This window comes from Acomys russatus, chromosome 8 (genome assembly GCF_903995435.1).
Source record: "Acomys russatus chromosome 8, mAcoRus1.1, whole genome shotgun sequence".
NCBI lineage: Eukaryota > Metazoa > Chordata > Mammalia > Rodentia > Muridae > Acomys > Acomys russatus.
Window position 1 is genome coordinate 17,382,135 of NC_067144.1, and position 20,926 is coordinate 17,403,060.

The 20,926-nt window shown below is 48.0% G+C and overlaps 1 protein-coding gene across 3 annotated transcripts in view; it reads right to left on the reverse strand.

The window, feature by feature from the left end:
• Iqcg (IQ motif containing G) overlaps positions 1-20,926 on the reverse strand; it is a 28,225-nt gene that overhangs the window by 5,144 nt on the left and 2,155 nt on the right. For all 3 annotated transcript variants that reach the window (XM_051149813.1, XM_051149814.1, XM_051149812.1), the window contains exons 2-8: positions 20,791-20,844; positions 19,431-19,692; positions 14,522-14,703; positions 9,732-9,860; positions 5,529-5,610; positions 3,476-3,637; positions 1,922-1,996 (exon numbers count right to left, since the gene is read on the reverse strand). In XM_051149813.1, the coding sequence (XP_051005770.1) occupies positions 1,922-1,996; positions 3,476-3,637; positions 5,529-5,610; positions 9,732-9,860; positions 14,522-14,703; positions 19,431-19,692; positions 20,791-20,798 (900 nt within the window). In that variant the 5' untranslated portion in view covers positions 20,799-20,844. The remainder of the gene's footprint in view (positions 1-1,921; positions 1,997-3,475; positions 3,638-5,528; positions 5,611-9,731; positions 9,861-14,521; positions 14,704-19,430; positions 19,693-20,790; positions 20,845-20,926) is intronic.

The window sequence follows — 20,926 nt, forward strand, 5'->3', positions numbered from 1 at the left end:
AAATGTTTAAGTGCACACCTGTAATCCAACGCAGAGGCAGGTGGATCCCTGTAGCCTGGTCTACAGAGTGAGTTCCAGGACAGCCAAGGCTACACAGAGAAACCCTGTCTAGACAAAAAAAAAAAAAAAAAAAGGGTCTGTCAGCCAAGCCTGTGTTTCCTGATCGCCAGCTCACCTGGCTTCAGGTTGGCCAGCGAGCACCTCTTGCCATCTGGGAAACCACGGCCACACTTTCTCTAATGAGGCCACGGGAAAGAGCTGTGCTTTCTTTCAGCTGCCTCGCTCCTTTCTCGGGTCCCGGAGCTTGCATGTGCTGCTCTCCAGAGCTCTCTTTATCCCTTCTTGTAATCTATTAATAGCTCTGGAGTCTTCTGTTAAATTTCTGTTTAAATTGTTGGCCTAGTGTGTGCTATTTAAATGAATCATAATCACACAGAATTGGTACCAGGAATGAAGCTGAGCCCACCTTCCAACTCAAAGATGTCTTAGTAAACATCATGTACAGTCATTAATGCAATGGGAGAGCTGATGTGCTGTCAAAGCTATGACAACAGGAGAATCAGCAGCCCCGCCCTGGGGGGGGGGCGGAGGCACACTCCACCCTGCTGGTGAAAGCAAGCTACTCTGTGTAGGAACTTTCAAATTGGTTTCGAGATTAACAGCTGTACTGCAGATGCGCACAAGCAAAGACTATGAACCACAGCAGCCGCTACAACTGCCCCCAGTCACTGTACAAGAGCCAGTCAGCCTCTGTTCAGGCCAGACAGCCCGTCCAAGGCCCTGGGCGTCTGTCAGGTGCTGGGTGGCCAGGCGCACAGCGAGCCTGTGGTTTAATTTGCAGAGGGGAGGGAAAGCTCCAGACACTCCTGTGATTGCAGCTGTGCCAGGTACGTCTTTTCCACTATATATTCAGTGCTTTGGGAAGGAGCCACAGCTCAGCTCCGTGGCACACACAGGACCGGAGCAGCAGAAACAACAGCTAAGACTCCATTTGCCATCTACCTCAATCCCCACTTGCCCAGGGGCTGCGGGTTTGCTTGGCTGGCCCCCATAAGTCACTGTCAGCTCAGAGCTGACTGGTCTCAGGGGGCCTGGGTAAGTCACTGCAGACTCCATGAGTCTCCCGGGTAAGGCTTAGAGCAGATTAACATTGTAAGTTCACCCTTAGAGACACACCCCCACCCCGGCAACTCTGTATAATAAAGGGCCGCTGGGTCTATTAATTGACCTAATTCCGGAAAGTAGGTGAGCGACCCAGGCCTCTCCACTGTGGGGATTCCAGGCTTTTCTCTTTTTCCTTCCTCTCTCTCTCTCTCTCTCTCTCTCTCTCTCTCTCTCTCTCTCTCTCTCTCACTTTGGTTTTTCAGGTCAGGGTTTCTCTGTGTAGCCTTGGCTGTCCTGGGCTCACTTTGTAGACACCATTGTCCTCAAATGCAGAAGCACTGCTTTCCTCAGAATTTTATACATGAAATTTCTTTAAAGATATCTGTACTAGCCGGGCATGGTGGCACCCACCTTTAATCCCAGCACTGAGAAGGCAGAGGCAGGCGAATCGCTGTGAGTTTGAGGCCAGCCTGGTCTACAAAACGAGTCCAGGACAGTCAAGGCTACAAAGAGAAACCCTGTCTCGAAAAACCAAAAAAAAAAAAAAGATATCTTTACCTTATTCTCTGTGTAAGGGTGTTTGGCCTGCATGTATGTATGTGCACAATGTGCACCACACACACCCAGTTCCTGTGAAGGCCAGAAGTGGGCATTGAGTCACTGGACGGAGTTATAACTGTGAGCTGACATGCAGGCGCTGGGAACTGAACCCAGGTTCTCTGCAAGAGCAGCAAGTACTCTTAACCTCTAAGCCATCTCTCTGGTGCCATAAATGGGTTTTTTTTTAATTGAGGAATCAAATGTCTGGGTGACTCACCTGCTGCTCTTTCTTAAGGAACACTTCGATCTCCATATGGACTCGGTTCTCTTCTTCAGTTTTCATCCTCAGTTTCTGTAATGCACCAAACACCAGGCTCTCTATTCAGCAGGCTAGAATTAGCAGCTCTCGGGTGATGTGTGCAGCAAGGGCCCCAGGCATGCCAAGGCTGCCCTACAGCGCTGTCATGTGGCTCCACTCAACTCTGCTTGTATTTCACAAATACTTCAGAGCCATGGGCTCTCCCCGCCTTAGACACACGCAGGGCCCAGAATAAGCCATCGCAATCCTGTCTTATGGAAAGCAATGCTTCAAGGACACAAGATTCTTGTCCCAGAGAAGGTTATCAGAGCATTCAAAAATTGTGTGGTTAGAGCCAGGCATGCTGGCCCACACCTGGGATCCAGGCAGTCTGCAAGCTGAGGCAGGAGGACCGGTTTAAGGCCAGCCCAGCACTACAAAGTGAATTTGAGGCCAGCCTGGACTATAGAAGCCACTCTTTAAAAAGAAGGAGGAGGAGTGGGAGAAAGAAAGAAAGGGAAGCATGGTTGAGAGTGGCCAGAGAGCACCACCTGGGCAGTGAGCTTTCACAGCAGCCTTCCAGAGTCATCTACGGAAGCAAGAGGTACATCATTAAAGTCTCTACTCATTGCGAGGCGTGGTGGCGCTCGCCTTTAATCCCAGCACATGGGAGGCAGAGGCAGGTGGGTCGCTGTGAGTTCGAGGCCAGCCTGGTCTACATAGTCCAGGACAGCCAAGGCTACACAGTGAAACCCTGTCTCAAAAAACAATAAATAAAATCTCTCTACTCACAAGTATTTAAGACCCCAGTCAGTCTCTCATGTTTGACCTCCAAGGCTATACTGGCCTCTCTTTTTTTTTTTAAGTTTATTTATTTATCATGTATACAATGTCAGTCTGCACATACACCCGCAGGCCAGAAGATGGCACCAGATCTCATTATAGATGGTTTTGAGCCACCATGTGGTTGCTGGTAGTTGAACTCAGGACCTTGGAACAACAGTCAGTGTCTTAATCTCTGAGCCATCTCTCCAGCCCTACTGGCGTCTTTTATTGGCTGACACATTATCATGAATCACAGCTCACTGAGGACAGAGAGAGCTCAACAGCTAAGAGTGCAAACAGCTCTGAGCAGAGGACAGAAGTTTGGTTCCCACCACCCAGGCTGGGGGGCTGGAAACCACGTGGACCTCCAGCCCCGTGGGCCCCAATGCCTCTGGCTTTCACGGGCACACACCTACACATAGTTTAAAAATACAGAGCTGGACTTATAAGAGGTTGTGAACTTCCTGACATGGGTACTGAGAACTGACCTCAAGGCCTCTGGAAGAAATGGACGTATTCTTAACAGCTGGTCCATCTCTCTGGCCCAAGGTAAATCCCTTTTTTAGAGTGACAGCACCCACGACATCATCAAGTCATCTGCCTGGGCTTTTGTTTTGTGTTGTGTTGTTGATATAGTAAGCTGGGCTCCGAATCTGGCCTGTGCTGTGTCGCTGGGCTCCATCCCCAGCCTCACGTGGAGTCGCTTACCTCTATCTCCTCTAGCAAAAGTTCCTCTGCTTTGTTACATTTCTTCTGGGTCTGGGAAATCTGCAGCTCGGTGTTCCTTTTCATATAAAGATTCTCCAAGTTGGTTTTTGCCTTCATCTCTTGCAACTGATCCTTGAGGTGAGCAATGTATTCGTTCCCATTCTGCAGAGACAAGACCTGGCTTCTGAACTAAAACCCACTGTGCGCATGCGTCAACAGGCAAGTGGAGGTGGCTTCCACCCAGCACACTAAGGGAACTGTACTCAGCCATCATGATAACATGAAAGAGAATGAGGCAGTGTCCGGGTTGGAGAGATGGCTCAGAGGTTAAGAGCACTGCCTGTTCTTCCAAAGGTCCTGAGTTCAATTCCCAGCAACCACATGGTGGCTCACAACCATCTATAATGTGATATGGCGCCCTCTGAAGTGTACATGCAGATAGAATACTCATACATAAAAATAAATACTTAAAAAAAAGAAAAGAAAACGAAGCAGTGTTTGGAGGCCGAGCACAAGGCTTCTCATGTGCATGAGGACCACAGAGTGAGAAATTGTCTCATTAAAAAGGAAAACAATGTTAGGCTTGGTGGAACACACCTTCAATTCCAGTACTCTGGAGGCATAGGCAGGTGAGTTTCTGTGCATCCTGTTTACATGGCAAGCTCCAAACCAGGCAGAGATATACATTGAGAAGAAAAGAAAGTGAGGCTGGATGTAGTGGTGCAACCTGTAATCCCAGCCCTTGGGGAATGAAGGCAGGATGATGAGGGGTGCAAGGTCATCCTTAGCTGCTCAAAGCAGGCCTGAGCTACAGGAGACCCAGATGCTCAGTGGTTCACTTGCCAGCAAGCCTTATGATTGAATTTGACCCCTGAAACCCACGGACTCCCTCAAGTTGTTCATTGAACTCCACGCATGTTCCCCCATGCACAATAATAAATAAACATTAGAAGAAGAAATGAAGGAAACAAGCTAGGTAGCAAACCAAGACTGAGTCTCCCCAGAATCTTCTATGGGTAGTCCGTATTTCCCACACAGATTTGCCATTATGATCTCATTTTGGTGGAAAGAGCAATGGTCAAAGGTGATGGCAAGTCCTGGTTTCCCACAGCTCACCAGCTGTCTGAAATTGGCCAAGCCAGTTAAGGCCGAAGTTTTATCTTTCATAAACCAGAACATTAGCACCTAGAGAGTGATTATAGTCATCCCCCAGTTCCCACTGAGGATTTGCCAAGGTACTCAAAGCCTGCAGATACCCCCGGCCTTCCATAAAGTCTATACGTACAGATCCTATCTTTCACACTAGTTCTGTTTGGCTGGCTGGGTCTTTGAACACAGAACCTGAAGCCATGTAGGAATGGATGCATACTGAGTGTCTCCTCGCTCTCTGTTGCAGATCACTGTGAGTTCAAGGCCAGCCTGGTCTACAAAGAGAGTCCAGGACAGCCAAGGCTACACAGAGAAACCTTGTCTCAGTGGGTGGGGGAGGGAAGTGTGGGGGGGGGGGATTTGGGCATCACATCTTTCTAAAAGGAAATTTCAGATGGGATTAGGCCCCAGTAGGGACAAAACTTCAAATCCAGTTTTTACTGAACTGCAGTCAAGGTGATTACTAAACATCATCATCACATAGAAGGACTTGCCAATGTCTGGCCTGGGAATACACTTCCCCACTGACTGAGACAAGGAGAGGCAGGTGTGCTTGGCCTGCACTAGGAAGGGAACAGCAGACCAGGAGCTCCAAGGGGCTGGCCTCAGAGTTCTATTCCAGACACACTTGCACCTTTTTCGTTCTCTCTTCCCCTCTCTGTCCCTCTCCCTCCAGGACCTCACTCTGTAGCCCTGGCTGGCCTGAAACTCAGGGATCCACTGCCTCTGCCTCCTGAATGCAGGATTAAAGGCACGCACCACCACACCAGGCATCGCCCTGTCTCCTGCAGACGTAGCCCAGCAGAAGCAAAGGCCTGAATAGCTAACTCTGCTGTGAAGGGCACGTCCATGGCTCAGGCTCAGCTCGGTAGCTTTTGGTGTCCTCCTCACAGACGATTCTTACCTGTACTTGCATTTGACGCTCCTTTTTGACATCAACTAACTGTTTTTGAAGAGATCGTATCTGTTTTCTTCCTTTTTCCTCCCTAAAAGAAGTAAGAATGGTAAGAACAGGGCTTCTCAAATGTTAGGCTCAGCTGAACATTAAGGGCAGGCTCTTAGGCTGGAGAGATGGCTTAGAGTCAAGGACAGAGCACCTCAGGATGATGCTCGGCATCCATGTTGGGCAGTGCACAGCCACTGACAACTCTAGCTACCAGGACCCAACACCCTCTACAGGACTCTTCAGGCACCTGGACATAACACATGCGTGCACTCACATAATTTAAAAATAATGAAAACGAGTCTTTAAAAAACAAATAGGGAGCCAGGTGTGGTGGCACAAGCCTGTGATCCCAGCACTCAGGAGCCAGAGGCAGGAGGATCTCTGTAAGTTCGAGGCCAGCCTGGTCTACAAAGCAAATCCAGGACAGCCAAGGCTACACAGAGAAACCCTGCCTCAAAAAACCAAAAGACAAACAAACAAAATAAATAGGAGGCTGGAGAGATGGCTCAGAGTTTAGGACCACTGGCTGCTCTTCCAGAGGTCCTGTGGCTAATTTCTATCAACCACATGGTGGTTCACAACCATCTATAGTGGGATCTGGTGCCCTCTTCTGGTGTACAGGTGTACATGTAGTCAGAATACTACATACATAGTAAATAAATACATCTTTAAAAACAAACAAGCAAATAGTCTTTGGGCCCATAGGATGGCACAGTGGATGAATATACTGGCTGCCAAGGCTGTTGGCCTAGTTCAGAACTCTAGGACCTACATGGTGGAAGGCAAGACCCAACTCCCACACGTTGTTCTCTGACCTCCGCATGTGCACAGTAACACACACCAGTGCACATGATCACAAAATTTAACCATAAAATGTCAGTATTCGTATTGTCCTACACTAACAGAACCTGCCAGAGGGTCAAGTTGACCTTCTATTTTACCATGACTCAATGGTGTTATAATCCCTGCTCCGTTATCCCCACACCACCCTGACAGTTATCAGCCTTCACTCCTCATTTGACCTTATGAGACTTTTCCTTCTCAGATGCCCCAGGCCCCGAGAATGCAGATAAAGTATCTTCCAACACCCTTGTCTGAGCCAATTGTACAGGACCACACAACCTCACCCCAGAGACCCTGGCCACCTACCCAGGGCCATAAATACCCAGCCCCCAGTAAATGAAACCAGTTCTCTGACACTGTTCCCAGGTGCGTGCTCAAGCTCACTGCGACCAGGGCCCTGCACTACCCCTGCCTGCCCCAGCTATGCTTCCCTCCCTCCAGCCCAGCCCAGTGAGGACACCGCACATGGAGTGACAGAACAAGGTCTTGCTCCATAGCTCAGGTTGGACTCAGCTAAAACCTTCCTGCTTCAGTCACCTGAAGAAATATCCTTTTTTTTTTTTTTTTTTTTTTTCTTTTCTGTGACAGAAGGGCTTTATACCAAGCCACATCCCCAGTCCTGGGTTGAACATAATCCTTCTGAACATAATGAACATTCCTGGGAAGGAAGATGTCCGTGGTGAGCACCTGGCTTTTTGCTTGTTACTGTGTTGTTTGTTTGCAGTGCTATGTGTTTAGGAAGTGCTCCGTTCTAGCTACACTGTATCTTTTTTTTCTTTTTATTTATTTATTTTTTTATTTTTTTAGACAGGGTTTCTCTGTGTAGCCTGGGCTGTCCTGGACTCACTTTGTAGACCAGGCTGGCCTCAAACTCACAGTGATCCACCTGCCTCTGCCTCCCAAGTGCTGGGATTAAAGGCGTGCGCCACCACGCCCGGCCACTACACTGTATCTTAGGACACTGACTAAGAGTTTTTATCTGGTCCATCTTGAGAAGGCCAGCTCACAGACGGGCAGTGTCTTTACTGTTGACACAGTGCAAGAGGTGGGACCCAGGGCTCTGCAGGCCAGGCAGGCGCTCTCCCATGACTCCCTCCCAGCACTGTCTCCCCATGACTCCCTCCCAGCACTGTCTCCCATGACTCCCTCCCAGCACTGTCTCCCATGACTCCCTCCCAGCACTGTCTCCCATGACTCCCTCCCAGCGCTGTCTCCCATGACTCCCTCCCAGCACTGTCTCCCCATGACTCCCTCCCAGCACTGTCTCCCCATGACTCCCTCCCAGCACTGTCTCCCATGGCTCCCTCCCAGCACTGTCTCCCCATGACTCCCTCCCAGCACTGTCTCCCCATGCCTCCCTCCCAGCACTGTCTCCCCATGACTCCCTCCCAGCACTGTCTCCCATGACTCCCTCCCAGCACTGTCTCCCATGACTCCCTCCCAGCACTGTCTCCCATGACTCCCTCCCAGCACTGTCTCCCATGACTCCCTCCCAGCACTGTCTCCCCATGACTCCCTCCCAACCCTGTCTCCCATGACTCCCTCCCAGCACTGTCTCCCATGACTCCCTCCCAGCACTGTCTCCCATGACTCCCTCCCAGCACTGTCTCCCATGACTCCCTCCCAGCACTGTCTCCCATGTCTCCCTCCCAGCACTGTCTCCCATGACTCCCTCCCAACCCTGTCTCCCATGACTCCCTCCCAACCCTGTCTCCCATGACTCCCTCCCAGCACTGTCTCCCATGACTCCCTCCCAGCACTGTCTCCCATGACTCCCTCCCAGCACTGTCTCCCCATGACTCCCTCCCAGCACTGTCTCCCATGACTCCCTCCCAGCACTGTCTCCCATGTCTCCCTCCCAGCACTGTCTCCCCATGACTCCCTCCCAGCACTGTCTCCCATGACTCCCTCCCAGCACTGTCTCCCATGACTCCCTCCCAGCACTGTCTCCCCATGACTCCCTCCCAGCACTGTCTCCCCATGACTCCCTCCCAGCACTGTCTCCCATGACTCCCTCCCAGCACTGTCTCCCATGACTCCCTCCCAGCACTGTCTCCCATGACTCCCTCCCAGCACTGTCTCCCATGACTCCCTCCCAACCCTGTCTCCCATGACTCCCTCCCAGCACTGTCTCCCATGACTCCCTCCCAGCACTGTCTCCCCATGACTCCCTCCCAGCACTGTCTCCCCATGACTCCCTCCCAGCACTGTCTCCCATGACTACCTCCCAGCACTGTCTCCCATGATTTTTTAAGTCTCAGTAACCTACCCATGCTGGCCTCTAACTTGCAATCAGAGTTTCTGAGTATTTCAGATTACAAGCCTGCACCACATTCCTACCTATAGTGCCCTTAATATAGTTTGAGTTCAAGTCCCTGAGGCTCCTAAATCAGAATGATTGACACCCCCCCGCCCCCGTTAGGAGTACCCAGGAGCTCAGAACCCACGAGTCTGCCTTCCAGTGATAACTGAAAGTTCATGTTTGATGCTTGAGAAGTCTAGGATTTCTAGGAAGAGTTTTGTACCACCTTAAAATAAAATCCAGGCCTGGAGAGATGGATCATTGAGTAAAGTGCTAGCTATGAAGTTTGGAAACCCAGAATCCACATAAAGCCAAGTGCAGCAGAACCGAATCCTCTGGAACCCACTATAGAGTGAGATGAAGCTGGGCATGTGCAGAAACAAAACAACAGACAGAGCCTGTCTCCACCAGGTTGGAAGGAAGGGCCAACAACTGACGTTGTCCTCTGACCTCCACATGTAGATACTGTGGCACACACGTGCCTGCACTCACACATAAATGCACACACACAAATTTGCAAAGCTGGGAAGATGGCTCAGTGGTTAAAGTATTTGCCACATAAGTGTGAGGGTCAGAGTTCAGATCCACAGACCTTACACATATGCCTGGCACTCTGTAATTGCATCACTCCGAAGGCAGAGGCATGGGATCCCCAGAGCAGGCTGAGCAGCCAGACTAGCTGTATAGGTGAGCTCTGGGTTCAATAAGAGATTCTGCCTCCAAGAAGAAGTTGGAAAACACACAAGGAAGACTCTCAATGTCAACCTCAGGCCTACACACACATATATGTGTCCACACACATGCAAGCATGCATACACACAAATGCACACCATATATACATACATGTGAGAAAATAAATATTGCAAAGCAGACCAAGATGTTTGGCACATGCCTGTAGTTCCAGCGACTTTGAGGCAGGAGGAACTCCTAGGGCGTCTAAGAATTGCCTAAGTAGTACAGTTAGAGGGCATGTAAACACAGACTGGCGAAGCAGATAAACCCATCACCACCCTAACCTTGTGATGACTTCATGGAAACTCATTTTTTTCTCTCTTTCTTTGTCCAAGGCTTCTAACAGACTCTTGAATGAGCCAGAATTTTGCATGTCCATCATGGCATTTGTAATCACATCACTGAAATACTGCCTGCCGAGGGAAACAAACAACAACAATAATAATAATAGTAATAATAATTTCATAAGACATACTGCCCCACCTCCTTAAAGAGTTGCAGAAGTCCAGCCAGGTGATGGTGGCACACACCTTTAATCCCAGCACTCAGGGAGGCAGAGGGCGGCAGATGTCTGTGAGTTTGAGGAAAGTTGCAGAAGTCACACCTGGTAAAAGGTGGAAGGGGCTGGACATGTCGACTCACACTTGTAATCCCAGCACTTGGGAATCTGAAGAACCAACCACTGTAGTTCAAGTCCACCCTGGCCTAGGCTACAAAGACCTTGTCTCAAAAAAGAAACAGGCACTTGGGAGATGGCTCAGTGGATAAAGTGCTTACTGTATACGTGATGAGAGTAGAGTTCAGATCCCCAGAACTCAGGTAAACGCAGGGTGGGTGTGGCAACCTGCTTGGAAGGAAGGCTGAGGCAGGGCCCTGGAGCAAGCTGGCTAGCTAACCTAGGTTCTAGTGAAAGACTGCCTCAAAGAATAAGGTAGAACAGTGAGTGAAGGTGACCCTCAACATCAATCTCAGGCCTCTACATGCACATATCTGTGCACATGTGCCCACACACGTCTACACATGCAGAAATATGCACAGATATGTGCATATCACACATCAAAAAATAAGAAAAGAAAAGAAAGAAAGAACATGCACCCGGCAAACTGCCTTCCAGCTATCCCTGCGCACAGGTCAGCACTAGTGGAGCTGTTCCTTGCAGAGGGCAGCTCCTAATGCAGGCTCCTAACTGGTCAGAGTGCAGAGAAAACATGGCTGCTGAGAGGCTCAGGAAACAGCTCAGAAGAGGAGGGTAGGAAGAATTCAAGAGCAGAGAAAGGGGTTCGGGGTTGTGGAATGCTGTCCCCCAGGCAGGACATGACGTTTGCACTCTGAAACTCTCAGCAGCTGTGACTACCTGGGGAGGACTGTGCCCACCAATATGAGGTCACAGAGTGGGGAGGACTACCTGGACACCCCCACCCCTCCCCTCCCTCTCCCTTCCCCCTCCCCACCCACACTAGGAGCTGGGAAGTTAGTGGTTGCTTGGAGAGAGGGAGAGATTGTCTTTAGTGGTACAGCTCTGCTGAAGTGTCCATGATGCTGGAAACAAGCCCTCATCCGCACTCATGTACTCACCCCTGAGAAGACACAGTTCTCAGGAAAAAAGCATGAGATTAGACCTGGGAGCTGGCTATGCGAAGGCTAAAGTTATGTTTTAAATTCTTGCTGGGCTTACGAGATCTAGAAAACAAAAAGGCCTCTAACCTGTAGGCCCCACTTGCCAAGGACAGATAACTTTCTGGACTGCTGATGAGGGGGCGGGCTGTTGTTCAGAGAAGATAACAAGTCACGTGTGTGTGTGTGTGTGTGTGTGTGTGTGTGTGTGTGTGTGTTTTGTTTGTTTTTGCTTTTTTCTTTGCAGACATTAAAGACTTTTTTGTTGTGGTTGTTGTTTTGAGACAGGTTTCTCTGTGTAACCTTAGCTGTCCTAGACTAGCTTTGTAGACCAGGCTGACCTTGAACCCACAGTGATCCACCTGCCTCTGCTACAGTGTTCTGCCTGCATGTACCCCTGCAGGCCAGAAGAGGGCATCAGATCACATTATAGATGGCTGTGAGCTGCCATGTGGTTGCTGGGAATTGAACTCAGGACCTCTGAAAGAGCAGTCAGTGCTCTTAACCACTGAGCCATCTCTCCAACCCCACATGTGCGTTTTCACTTCTGTAAATTAGGTTGGTTGCCCCAAATGTACAGGATGTGCTTGATCACGTGTAGGTTGGAACTACATAGGCAGGAAGCACACCAGGATGTATGCTTGCTCCTGATTGGACAAAAGCAGGAAGTACATAGCCTTGTAGGGTTTGCCTTTTTGGGTTTTTGAGATAAGATTTCTCTGTGTAGTCCTGGCTATCCTGGAACTCCCTCTGTAGACCAGGCTGGTCTCGAACTCACAGAGATCTGCCTGCCTCTGCTTCTAGAGTGCTGGAATTAAAGGCATGCTCCAGCATGTTCCACGGGCTCTGCCTTTATAAACACCTGACTAATATAATTGTCATTCTCAGAGTGCCAGGTACAGGCCTGGCCAGCGTCCATCGTCCTGGCAGGTATTTAATAAAGCTTGCGTCACACTTGGCTCAAACACTGTGGTCTTCTCACCCCATGGGATTAGCAGTGGGCAGAGGAGGCAGGGGAGAGGCGGGGGAGAGGCGGGGGAGAGGCGGGGGAGAGGCGGGGGAGAGGCGGGGAGAGGCGGGGAGAGGCAGGGGAGAGGCGGGGGAGAGGCGGGGGAGAGGCGGGGGAGAGGCAGGGGAGAGGCGGGGAGAGGCGGGGGAGGGAGTCAGGAGATGTGATGAATGTGGTCAAACACATTTTACATCACCTATGAGAATGTCATATGACGCCAGGCACAGTGGTACACCTGTAATCCCAGCACTCAGAGAGGCAGAGGCAGGTGGTTCTCTGTGAGTTCGAGGACAGCCTGATCTACAAAGTGAGTTCAAGACAGCAAAGGCTACACAGAGAAACCCTGTCTCAAACAACCAAAAAAGAAAAAAAAAGTCATAATGAAACCGCTTATGTAAAATTAATAATTACTAATAAAATCATTTTTTTAAAAAACTCAAAAGCAGCCAGGCGTGGTGGTGCACACCTTTAACCCCAGCACTCGAGACGCAGAGGCAGGTGGATCCCTGTGAGTTTGAGGCCAGCCTGGTCTACAAAGCAAGTCCAGGACAGCCAAGGCTAAACAGAGAGACCCTGTCTCAAAAAATAAAACAAAACAAAAAAACCTCAAAAACAAGCATGGTGAGCGGGGCGTGGTGGCGCACGCCTTTAATCCCAGCACTCGGGAGGCAGAGGCAGGCGGATCGCTGTGAGTTCGAGGCCAGCCTGGTCTACAAAGTGAGTTCAGGATGGCCACGGCTACACAGAGAAACCCTGTCTTGAAAAACCAAAAACCAAAAAAAAAAACCAAAAAACAAAAACAAGCATGGTGAGTTGCAGATGCACACCTGTATCCTAGCACTTATAAGGTAAGAGGATATGTAGTTCAAGGTCTGCCTCAGCTATGTGGTAAGGTTGAGCCCAGCCTGGGCTACATGAGACTTTAAGAGAGACAGACAGACAGACAGACATAGAAGAAAAAGAAGCAACCATTTTTCATTATATACTTCTATATTTAAAAAGTATATGACAAGGCTAGAGAGATGGCTTAGTGGTTAAAAGCACTGACTGGCCGGGTGGTGGGTGGCGCATGCCTTAAATCCCAGCACTCAGGAGGCAGTGGCAGGCAAATTGCTGTGAGTTCGAGGCCAGCCTGGTCTACAAAGTGAGTTCAGGACAGCCAAGGCTACACAGAGAAACCCTGTCTCAAAAAAAAAAAAAAAAAAAAAAAAAAAAGAGCATTGATTGGTCTTCCAGAGGTCCTAAGTTCAGTTCCCAGCATGGTGCCTCACAACCGTCTATAATGTGATCTGATGCCCTCTTCTGGCCTGAAGGTGTACATGCAGGCAGAGCACTGTATACATAATAATAAATAAATAAATCTTTAAAAATTAGTATGCCATAGTTTTGAAAACTTTTAATCATTAAGGGTTTTCCCTTTCTCTTTTCTCTCTGTCTCTGTGTCTGTGTCTGTCTGTCTGTCTGTCTGTCTGTCTCTCTCTCTCTCTCTCTAATTAAGAAAACCAGGAACACACACCTTTAAGCCCAGCATTCAGGAGGCAAGGCAGGCAAATCTCTGAGTTCAAAGCCAGCCTGTTGTACAGAGTGAGTTGAGTTCTAGGAAAGAAGAGGAAGAGGAGGAGGAAGAGGAGGAAGAAGAAGAGGAGGAGGAGGAGAGAACCAGGAAGGGCCTAGAGAGATAGATCAGGGAGTAGTCAAGAGCAGTGGCTGCTTTTGTAGAAAACTAGGTTTGGTTCCCAGCATCCATATGGCAGCTCACAACTGTCCGACCATGAGGCACACATATAGTCCACACATATACATGTAGGTATAACATATAACATCTAACACACAAAAAAATCAAATCTAAAATAAATTTTTGTGGGTTTTTTGTTTTTCCAAGACATGGTTTCTCTGTGTAACATCCTGGCTGTGCTGGACTCACTTTTGTAGACCAGGCTGGCCTGGAACTCAGAGATCCGCCTGTCTCTGCCCCCCAAGTACTGAGAGTAAAGGCATGTGCCACCACCGCCCGGCTAAATCTAAAAATAATTTTTTTTACTTACTATTTATTGTTCTGATACAGAATAGGAAAGTTATATTTACCATTTTACACTTATTAACAATAGCTCAGCCGCCTGTGGTGGCGCACCACTGGACTCCCAGCACTAGGTGAGGCAGTGGTAGGTGGATCTCTTAGTTTCTGGACTATAGAGTGAGTTCTAGGACAGCCAGAAGAAACCGGTCTCAAAAAACCAGAGAGAGACAGACCAACAGAAAGATACAGAGAGAAACAGAAGAAACAAAGGCTCTTTAACTTAGCTGCCATGTTTTCCGCTGCACTGCCCCACCTCCAGAGGACCTACAGCTAACCCTGTAAATCTCCTCCTCACTGAACACAGCGCGAAGCCACAACCCCTTCACACTACCCTCTGCCACCAGCACCTCCCCACACCTGCTCTCCCTGCTCACCTGTCGTTCTGAATCTTCCTCAGGGTCTCCAGCGTCATTATGGCCTGTCTTGTTGGTTTTTTAAAGGTAAACTCCTGGCCTCTTTGTTTGCCCTCCGACACCATGGATCTTTCTCTAGTTACTAAAGAAGCCGATAGTCTCCTTGTACTTGACATCATAGATGTTCCTTCATGGCTGCTTTTCTAAAAACAAATGTTGTTGAAGATACTGTTTTAGGGCTGCAGAGATGGCTCGGTGGTTAAGAGCACTTGCTGTTCTTGCAGAGAACCTGGGTTGGATTGCCAGCACCTGTGTGGTGGCTTGCACCCATCTGTAACTCCAGTCCCAGAGGATCTACCACCCTCTTCCGGCTTCTGTACGCACCATGCACACACACGATGCACAGACATACACACAGGCAAAACGTTCACACACACACAACTTCAAAAGAAACTTTAAAAAAAAGTTGCGTAGCCAGGCATGGTGGCACAGGCCTTTAATGCCAGTGCTTGAGAGGCAGAGGCAGGTGGATTGCTGTGAGTGTGAGGCCAGCCTGGTCTACAAAGCGAGCCCAGGACAGCCAAGGCTACACAGAGAGACCCTGTCTCAAAAAAAACAAAAACAAAAACAAAATATCAACATGAGGTCATGGGCTCTATGGAGCAGAGACTGTCTTAGGGACAGACATCAGTTCACTCCAAGTTCCACTTCTCCTCCTCCTCTTCCTCCTTCTTCTCTTTCTTTTAGTTTTTGTTTGTTCATTTGTTTGTTTTTTGAGACAGACTTGTTTTGTTTCTTTCTTTCTTTCTTTCTTTGTAGTCCTGTCTGTCCTGGAACTCAATCTGTAGACCAGGCTGGCATCAAAATCAGAGATCTGCCTCCTCTATCTCCAGAGTGCTGAGATTAAAGGTGTGCACCACCACTGCCTGGCTTCACTTCAAATTCTTGCTTTTATTTCTCCCTCCATTCTTTCTTTTTCTTTTTCACTTTTTTCTTCCTGTACTAGAAATGGAACATGGGGCCTTGTATATGGGCATGTTAGACTCAGACCTAATTCCCACTTTTTGTTGTTGTTTTTGTGGGGGACAGGGTTTCTCTGTGTAGCCTTGGCTGTCCTGAACTCACTTTGTAGACCAGACTGGCCTCGAACTCACAGCGATCCGCCTGCCTCTGCCTCCCTGAGTGCTGGGATTACAGGCGTGCACCACCACTCCTGGTTTAATCACTACTTCTTAATTTTCTTTCATCTCAAATTCTCTCCAGAATAAGGTTGGATACTGTTAATAAACATGGTCATCTCTATAGCCTCACTGTTTAGCATAATGCCTAGGGCACATCAGAAACTCAAATGTTCATATGAAATACACAGGCCACATGGTGGCAAGCACCTGTGCTGTGGGGTACTAGGGAGGCTGCGTCGGGTGATGAGAGAACTCCAGTTCCATTCTAGCCTGGACAACACTATGAGACAAACAACAAAACAAACAGCTATGCAAAGTAAAAGGAGAATTTGTACAAAAAAATGAAGTTGATGTCAGATTTAGTGATGCAGTTTAGATCTTAAGGATCATATAGGAAAAGCCAAAATAATTTTCAGACTTAAATTCAAGTACCAAGAAACTAAAAGACAGCATGTGTCTTCTAATTGATAACTCTTATTTAACCTGTGATTAATGCCTGTGCTACTGACGGTGATTGCACATAAAGACAGCTTCTATGTCTGAATCCTGGCTCTTTTTCTTACTAACCATATTGACCTTGGGTAATTATTTAAAACTTCTGTGCCTCTACTTTCCCACTGGCAAAATAAACAGTTAATATTTTAGAAATTGTACAAGGAGGGGGCATGGGAATGTAAGAGAAAATGTGGCATCTTAATTTCTCTCCCGCTCTTAATCTCTATCCCCAGGCCCCAGACTCCCTTCTCCCTCAAGACATTCCCTCCTGCTTTCATGTCCTGTGTGAGTGTTGACGTGTATATAAGTTCAGATCTCACCTATGAGAGAATCCATGCAGCGCGCGCGCACACACGCGCGCACACACACACACACACACACACACAAATAATTCAAAATAAAAATGAATTTTTTAAGGAACAGACATCAAGAGGAAGGCTCCTACTGTGCCAGGCAATTTTGCAGGTGAATGACCACTATCATAAGCCAGAATGAGACTGCAGAGACTTCATTATGCAACGACCTCACTGAACACTGATTATCAGTTCAAGGTTTTCACTCTGGCCAGGCATGGAGGTGCACACCTTTACTCCCAGCACTCAGGGATGCAGAGGCAGGCAGATTGCTGTGAGTTTGAGACCAGCCTGGTCTACAAAGTGAGCCCAGGACAGAAATCCTGTCTGGAGAAGAAACAACAACAAAAAAAATATTTTTCATTCTGTCTTTCTTGAACTTTTATAACAAACTACTCTTTTTCTAAAGTGTTTTCTTTTTCCTCTTTCTTGGATTTTCCAGACAGGGTTTCTCTGTGTAACAACCTTGGCTGTCCTGGAATCCCTTTGTAGACCAGGCTGGTCTTGAACTCACAGAGGTCCACCTGTCTCTGTCTCCTTAAGTGTTGGGATTAAAGGCATGTGCCACTATTTTTTTAAATTACATTTATGAGACTGAAGAGCTGGCTCAGAGGTTAAGAGCACTTGCTGTTCTAGGAGAGGACCCAGGTGCAGCTCTCAACACCCAAACTGCATCTTACTAGCATCTGCAACTCCAGTTCCAAAGGATCAGTAACCCTCTTCCGGCTTCTGTGGGCACCAGCATATATGTGGCACACCTCCATACATTCAGGCAAAACACCCATACCCATATAAAAATATTAAATCTTTTTAAAAAATATATTTAACATTTTTTTTAAGTGGGGTGGACATGTGACCAGAGTGCGTATGGAAATCAGGGGACAATTATGGAAATAAGTTCTTTCTTCCAACTGTGGGTCCCAGGGATCAATCTCAGGCCATTAAGCTTTGTAGCATGCACCTTTACTCACTGAGCCATCTCACCAGCCTGATCTGGAACTTTCTGTGCAGAGCAGGCTACCCTCAAACTCACTGCAATCTTCATGTCTCTGCACCCCCAGTCCTAAGACTACAGACATGAGCTCAGTGGTGCCCAGAAGTCCAATTCATCATTGAAAATATAATTGCTGACATGGTAATGAGCCCAAAGATTTACAAAAGCAGGCTACAATGTATTTAACAGCAACAACTGTTATGGGTTCAAGAATAGCCACACCCCTGGAATAGCAGATACAGACTGATGGAAGTTTATTTGAACCCTGAACAAAAACTGACTGGTCAGGGACATAATCTGAGCTTGAGCACCAGACTGCAACACTGGCCTGTTTCTTTTTTGTTTTTGTTTTTTGAGACAGGGTCTCTCTGTGTTAGCCTTGGCTGTCCTGGACTCGCTTTGTAGACCAGGCTAGCCTCGAACTCACAGCAATCCGCCTGCCTCTACATCCTGAGTGCTGGGATTAAAGGCGTGTGCCACCATGCCCGGCTAGACACTGGCCTGTTTCTAAAGCAGGCTTTTTATAAGAAAAACTATAACCAGGTTAACAACCAGGTAACCAGGTGGGAAGGAAGGGGAGGGCAGCATTACATCATTTTGATTAGCTAAACACAAGAAGAATCGATTTTGTTCTGAGCACAATGTCCAGGTAGCTAGACAAAACATTTTAAGCTGATTGGCAGGGATTTAGGGTAGGAGAGCTCTTGGGGGCTTTCCAGCTCTCTGGGAGTAAGGAACATATCAGGATGTTGTGGTCTTAACTCTAATAGAACATACATTTATCTTTAACCCAAGTAGAACATGCATTTATCATCTATTGTTTTGTTCTTTTTTGTATTGTTTTGTTTGTTTTTCGAGACAGGATTTCTCTGTGTAGCCTTAGCTGTCCTAGACTCACTTTGTAGACCAGACTGGCCTTGAACTCACAGTGATCCGCCTGCCTCTGCCTCCAGAGTGCTGGGATTAAATTAAAGGCGTGCGCCACCACGCCCAGCCTATTGTTTTATTCTAAGCAGCAAGCATTGAACCTTGCTGGTTTCAGGCACGTAGGGCCTGAGAACTTGAACTTAATTCCACCTTATGATCAAAATGGAGACTCAGGAGTAAAATGGCTTCTAATATGCTAAGAACGATAGCTCAAGTTACCATAGGAGCCACAGTTATGCTAGGAACCAAAGTAGGTTTCAATGGAGGGGCTATAGAGTTACAACACAACAAAGTTATTTTTTACCAAAGCAGTGTTGATGGGGTCCAGATGAATGTCCTCCCCATAGTGTCCAGTTGGCTGTTAGCAGAGAAAACTTAGCATACTATCTCAGTATATGCACAGAGGCGATCCTTTCCAGGTCACCTCTGGATACTCAAGCCCCTTTAAAAAGCTGGTGCAGTGTTGGTATGTGATCTATGCAAATGTTCCCTATATTTTAAATAGGCTCTAGATTGCTCATGATGGTGAACACAATGCACAATCATTTGTTATATTGAAATGTTTTGTTTAGGGAAAGGTCTAACATATTTAACGAAGACCAAACTTTTTCCAGATTTTTTTTTTTTTTTTTTTTTTTTTTAAATACCAGAGGTTGGTTGAATCCAGAGATCCAGAATCGGTGTGCACTGAAGGCTGTCTAGGCTGTATTTACACAGGCTTAGTTTGGAGCCTTTTGGACCAGTGCCAACTTACTGCAACAGTACATGGTGCTTCCTGGGGCACCCCGAGCTGTATGCCACTTTTTCCTTTACGGATCTAGATCTCTAATAACTGTGATATGGCCTTTGACCTGCGGTAACGGTGCTGCTTTCCAAGCTGAGGTGATGACCCAAGTAGTACAAAGAACGGCAAGCTCAAAAGGGAGGAAAGCGAGCGCGAGCGCGCACGTGCACACGCGCGCACGCGCACACACCCTCACCTGGCTCATGCTCTGCCTTCTCTCATACTGAAGGGGAATGATGTAGCCTAGGATAGAGAGCTGGTCGAGGATGTCCTCCATAATTGTGGAGACCCTCAGCACGTCTAAAAGGGACAGTGACTTTATGACTTCCGAGGGCGTCTCTTCCTCTTCTTCACTATCTGGTTCTTCCTCCAAAGCACCAGGCGGTTCTCCTGTCACCTCTACGGTGACCTCAACAGGCAAATCCTCTGAAGGAAAGTCCAAGGCTTCCAGCTGGTCCCTAAAGCCGAGAGGAAAGAAAGGCTGTCAGGGGCTAATGTGGAAATATTTCTCCAAACCACAGGTAGCATGTAGACCGACTCCTGTGAAGTTCCCCTGTCATATGAAAGACAAAGGCAGGCGTTTGCATGGGGGGTCCACCAAAGCCCCTCAAGGAGCACCAGCCAAGGACAATGCACTGGCAGGTAAAGCCATGCCACCTATGTTGTTTGGCTATGCTAATGCATTTTGAATTTGAGCCACAATTACCTTGATTTGAAAGCACCATATTTAGGTGCTAATCATAAGTGCCTCGAGATTACTGAAAGACAGGCTATGGTAGCCAGCACGCAAGGTGGCCCAAATAACTCTGGTCTTTGTGACCTTGTGTGGTTTTCCCCTACACTAAGTGGGGAAGCTACAAGGATCTGGAGAGTGTGATTTCCAGAGCTAGGTGGGAAATAGCATCACAGCTCCCATCTCACTGAAATGCTCACTCCGAGGGAAGAGCCTTGACTGCCATGAGGTACTTAAGCCACCCAGGGGCCAACTTCAACCTTCTAGTCAATATTGCCAACTTGACTGGACCTAGAATCACCTAGGAGATAAACCTATGGCCATGGCTGTTAAGGACTTCCTAGGGAAGTTACCTTATATGGACTGAATAAAAGGGAGAGCTGTAGCCGGCCGTGGTGGCGCATGCCTTTAATCCCAGTACTTGGGAGGCAGAGGCAGGTGATCTCTGTGAGTTCAAGGCCAGCCTGGTCTACAGAGTGAGTCCAGGATAGCCAAGCTTGTTACACAGAGAAACTCTATCTCAGCAAAACACACACTCTCTCTCTCTCTCTCTCTCTCTCTCTCTCTCTCTCCTTCCTTACTGTGGATGCCACATGGCAGTCCCTTCTGCCCCTGCTGCCAGGCCCCACCTCCCCACCCCCTCCCCGGCAATGGGCCCCTCCCTCCAAAGTAGCAGGCAACACAAAGCTTAATGACAGATGCTTATCTCTTAGGCCATTAGATGTGGGGGCAGTTTGTTACATAGCTACAGCATCCACAGCATTTAACAGACGGCATAACGCAACAGTATATGTACAAACAAAACAGGATTTTGAACACATACCCTTCCATTCTTCCTCAGGTAGTTTTGTTGCCTTCTGGAGTAGAATGAAGTAATCTAAAATGGAAAAGAAACACTGGTATTAGTTCAGGGGGATGCTCAATCCTATTTCTTTTATTCTCATGTGTTTCTCTCCCTC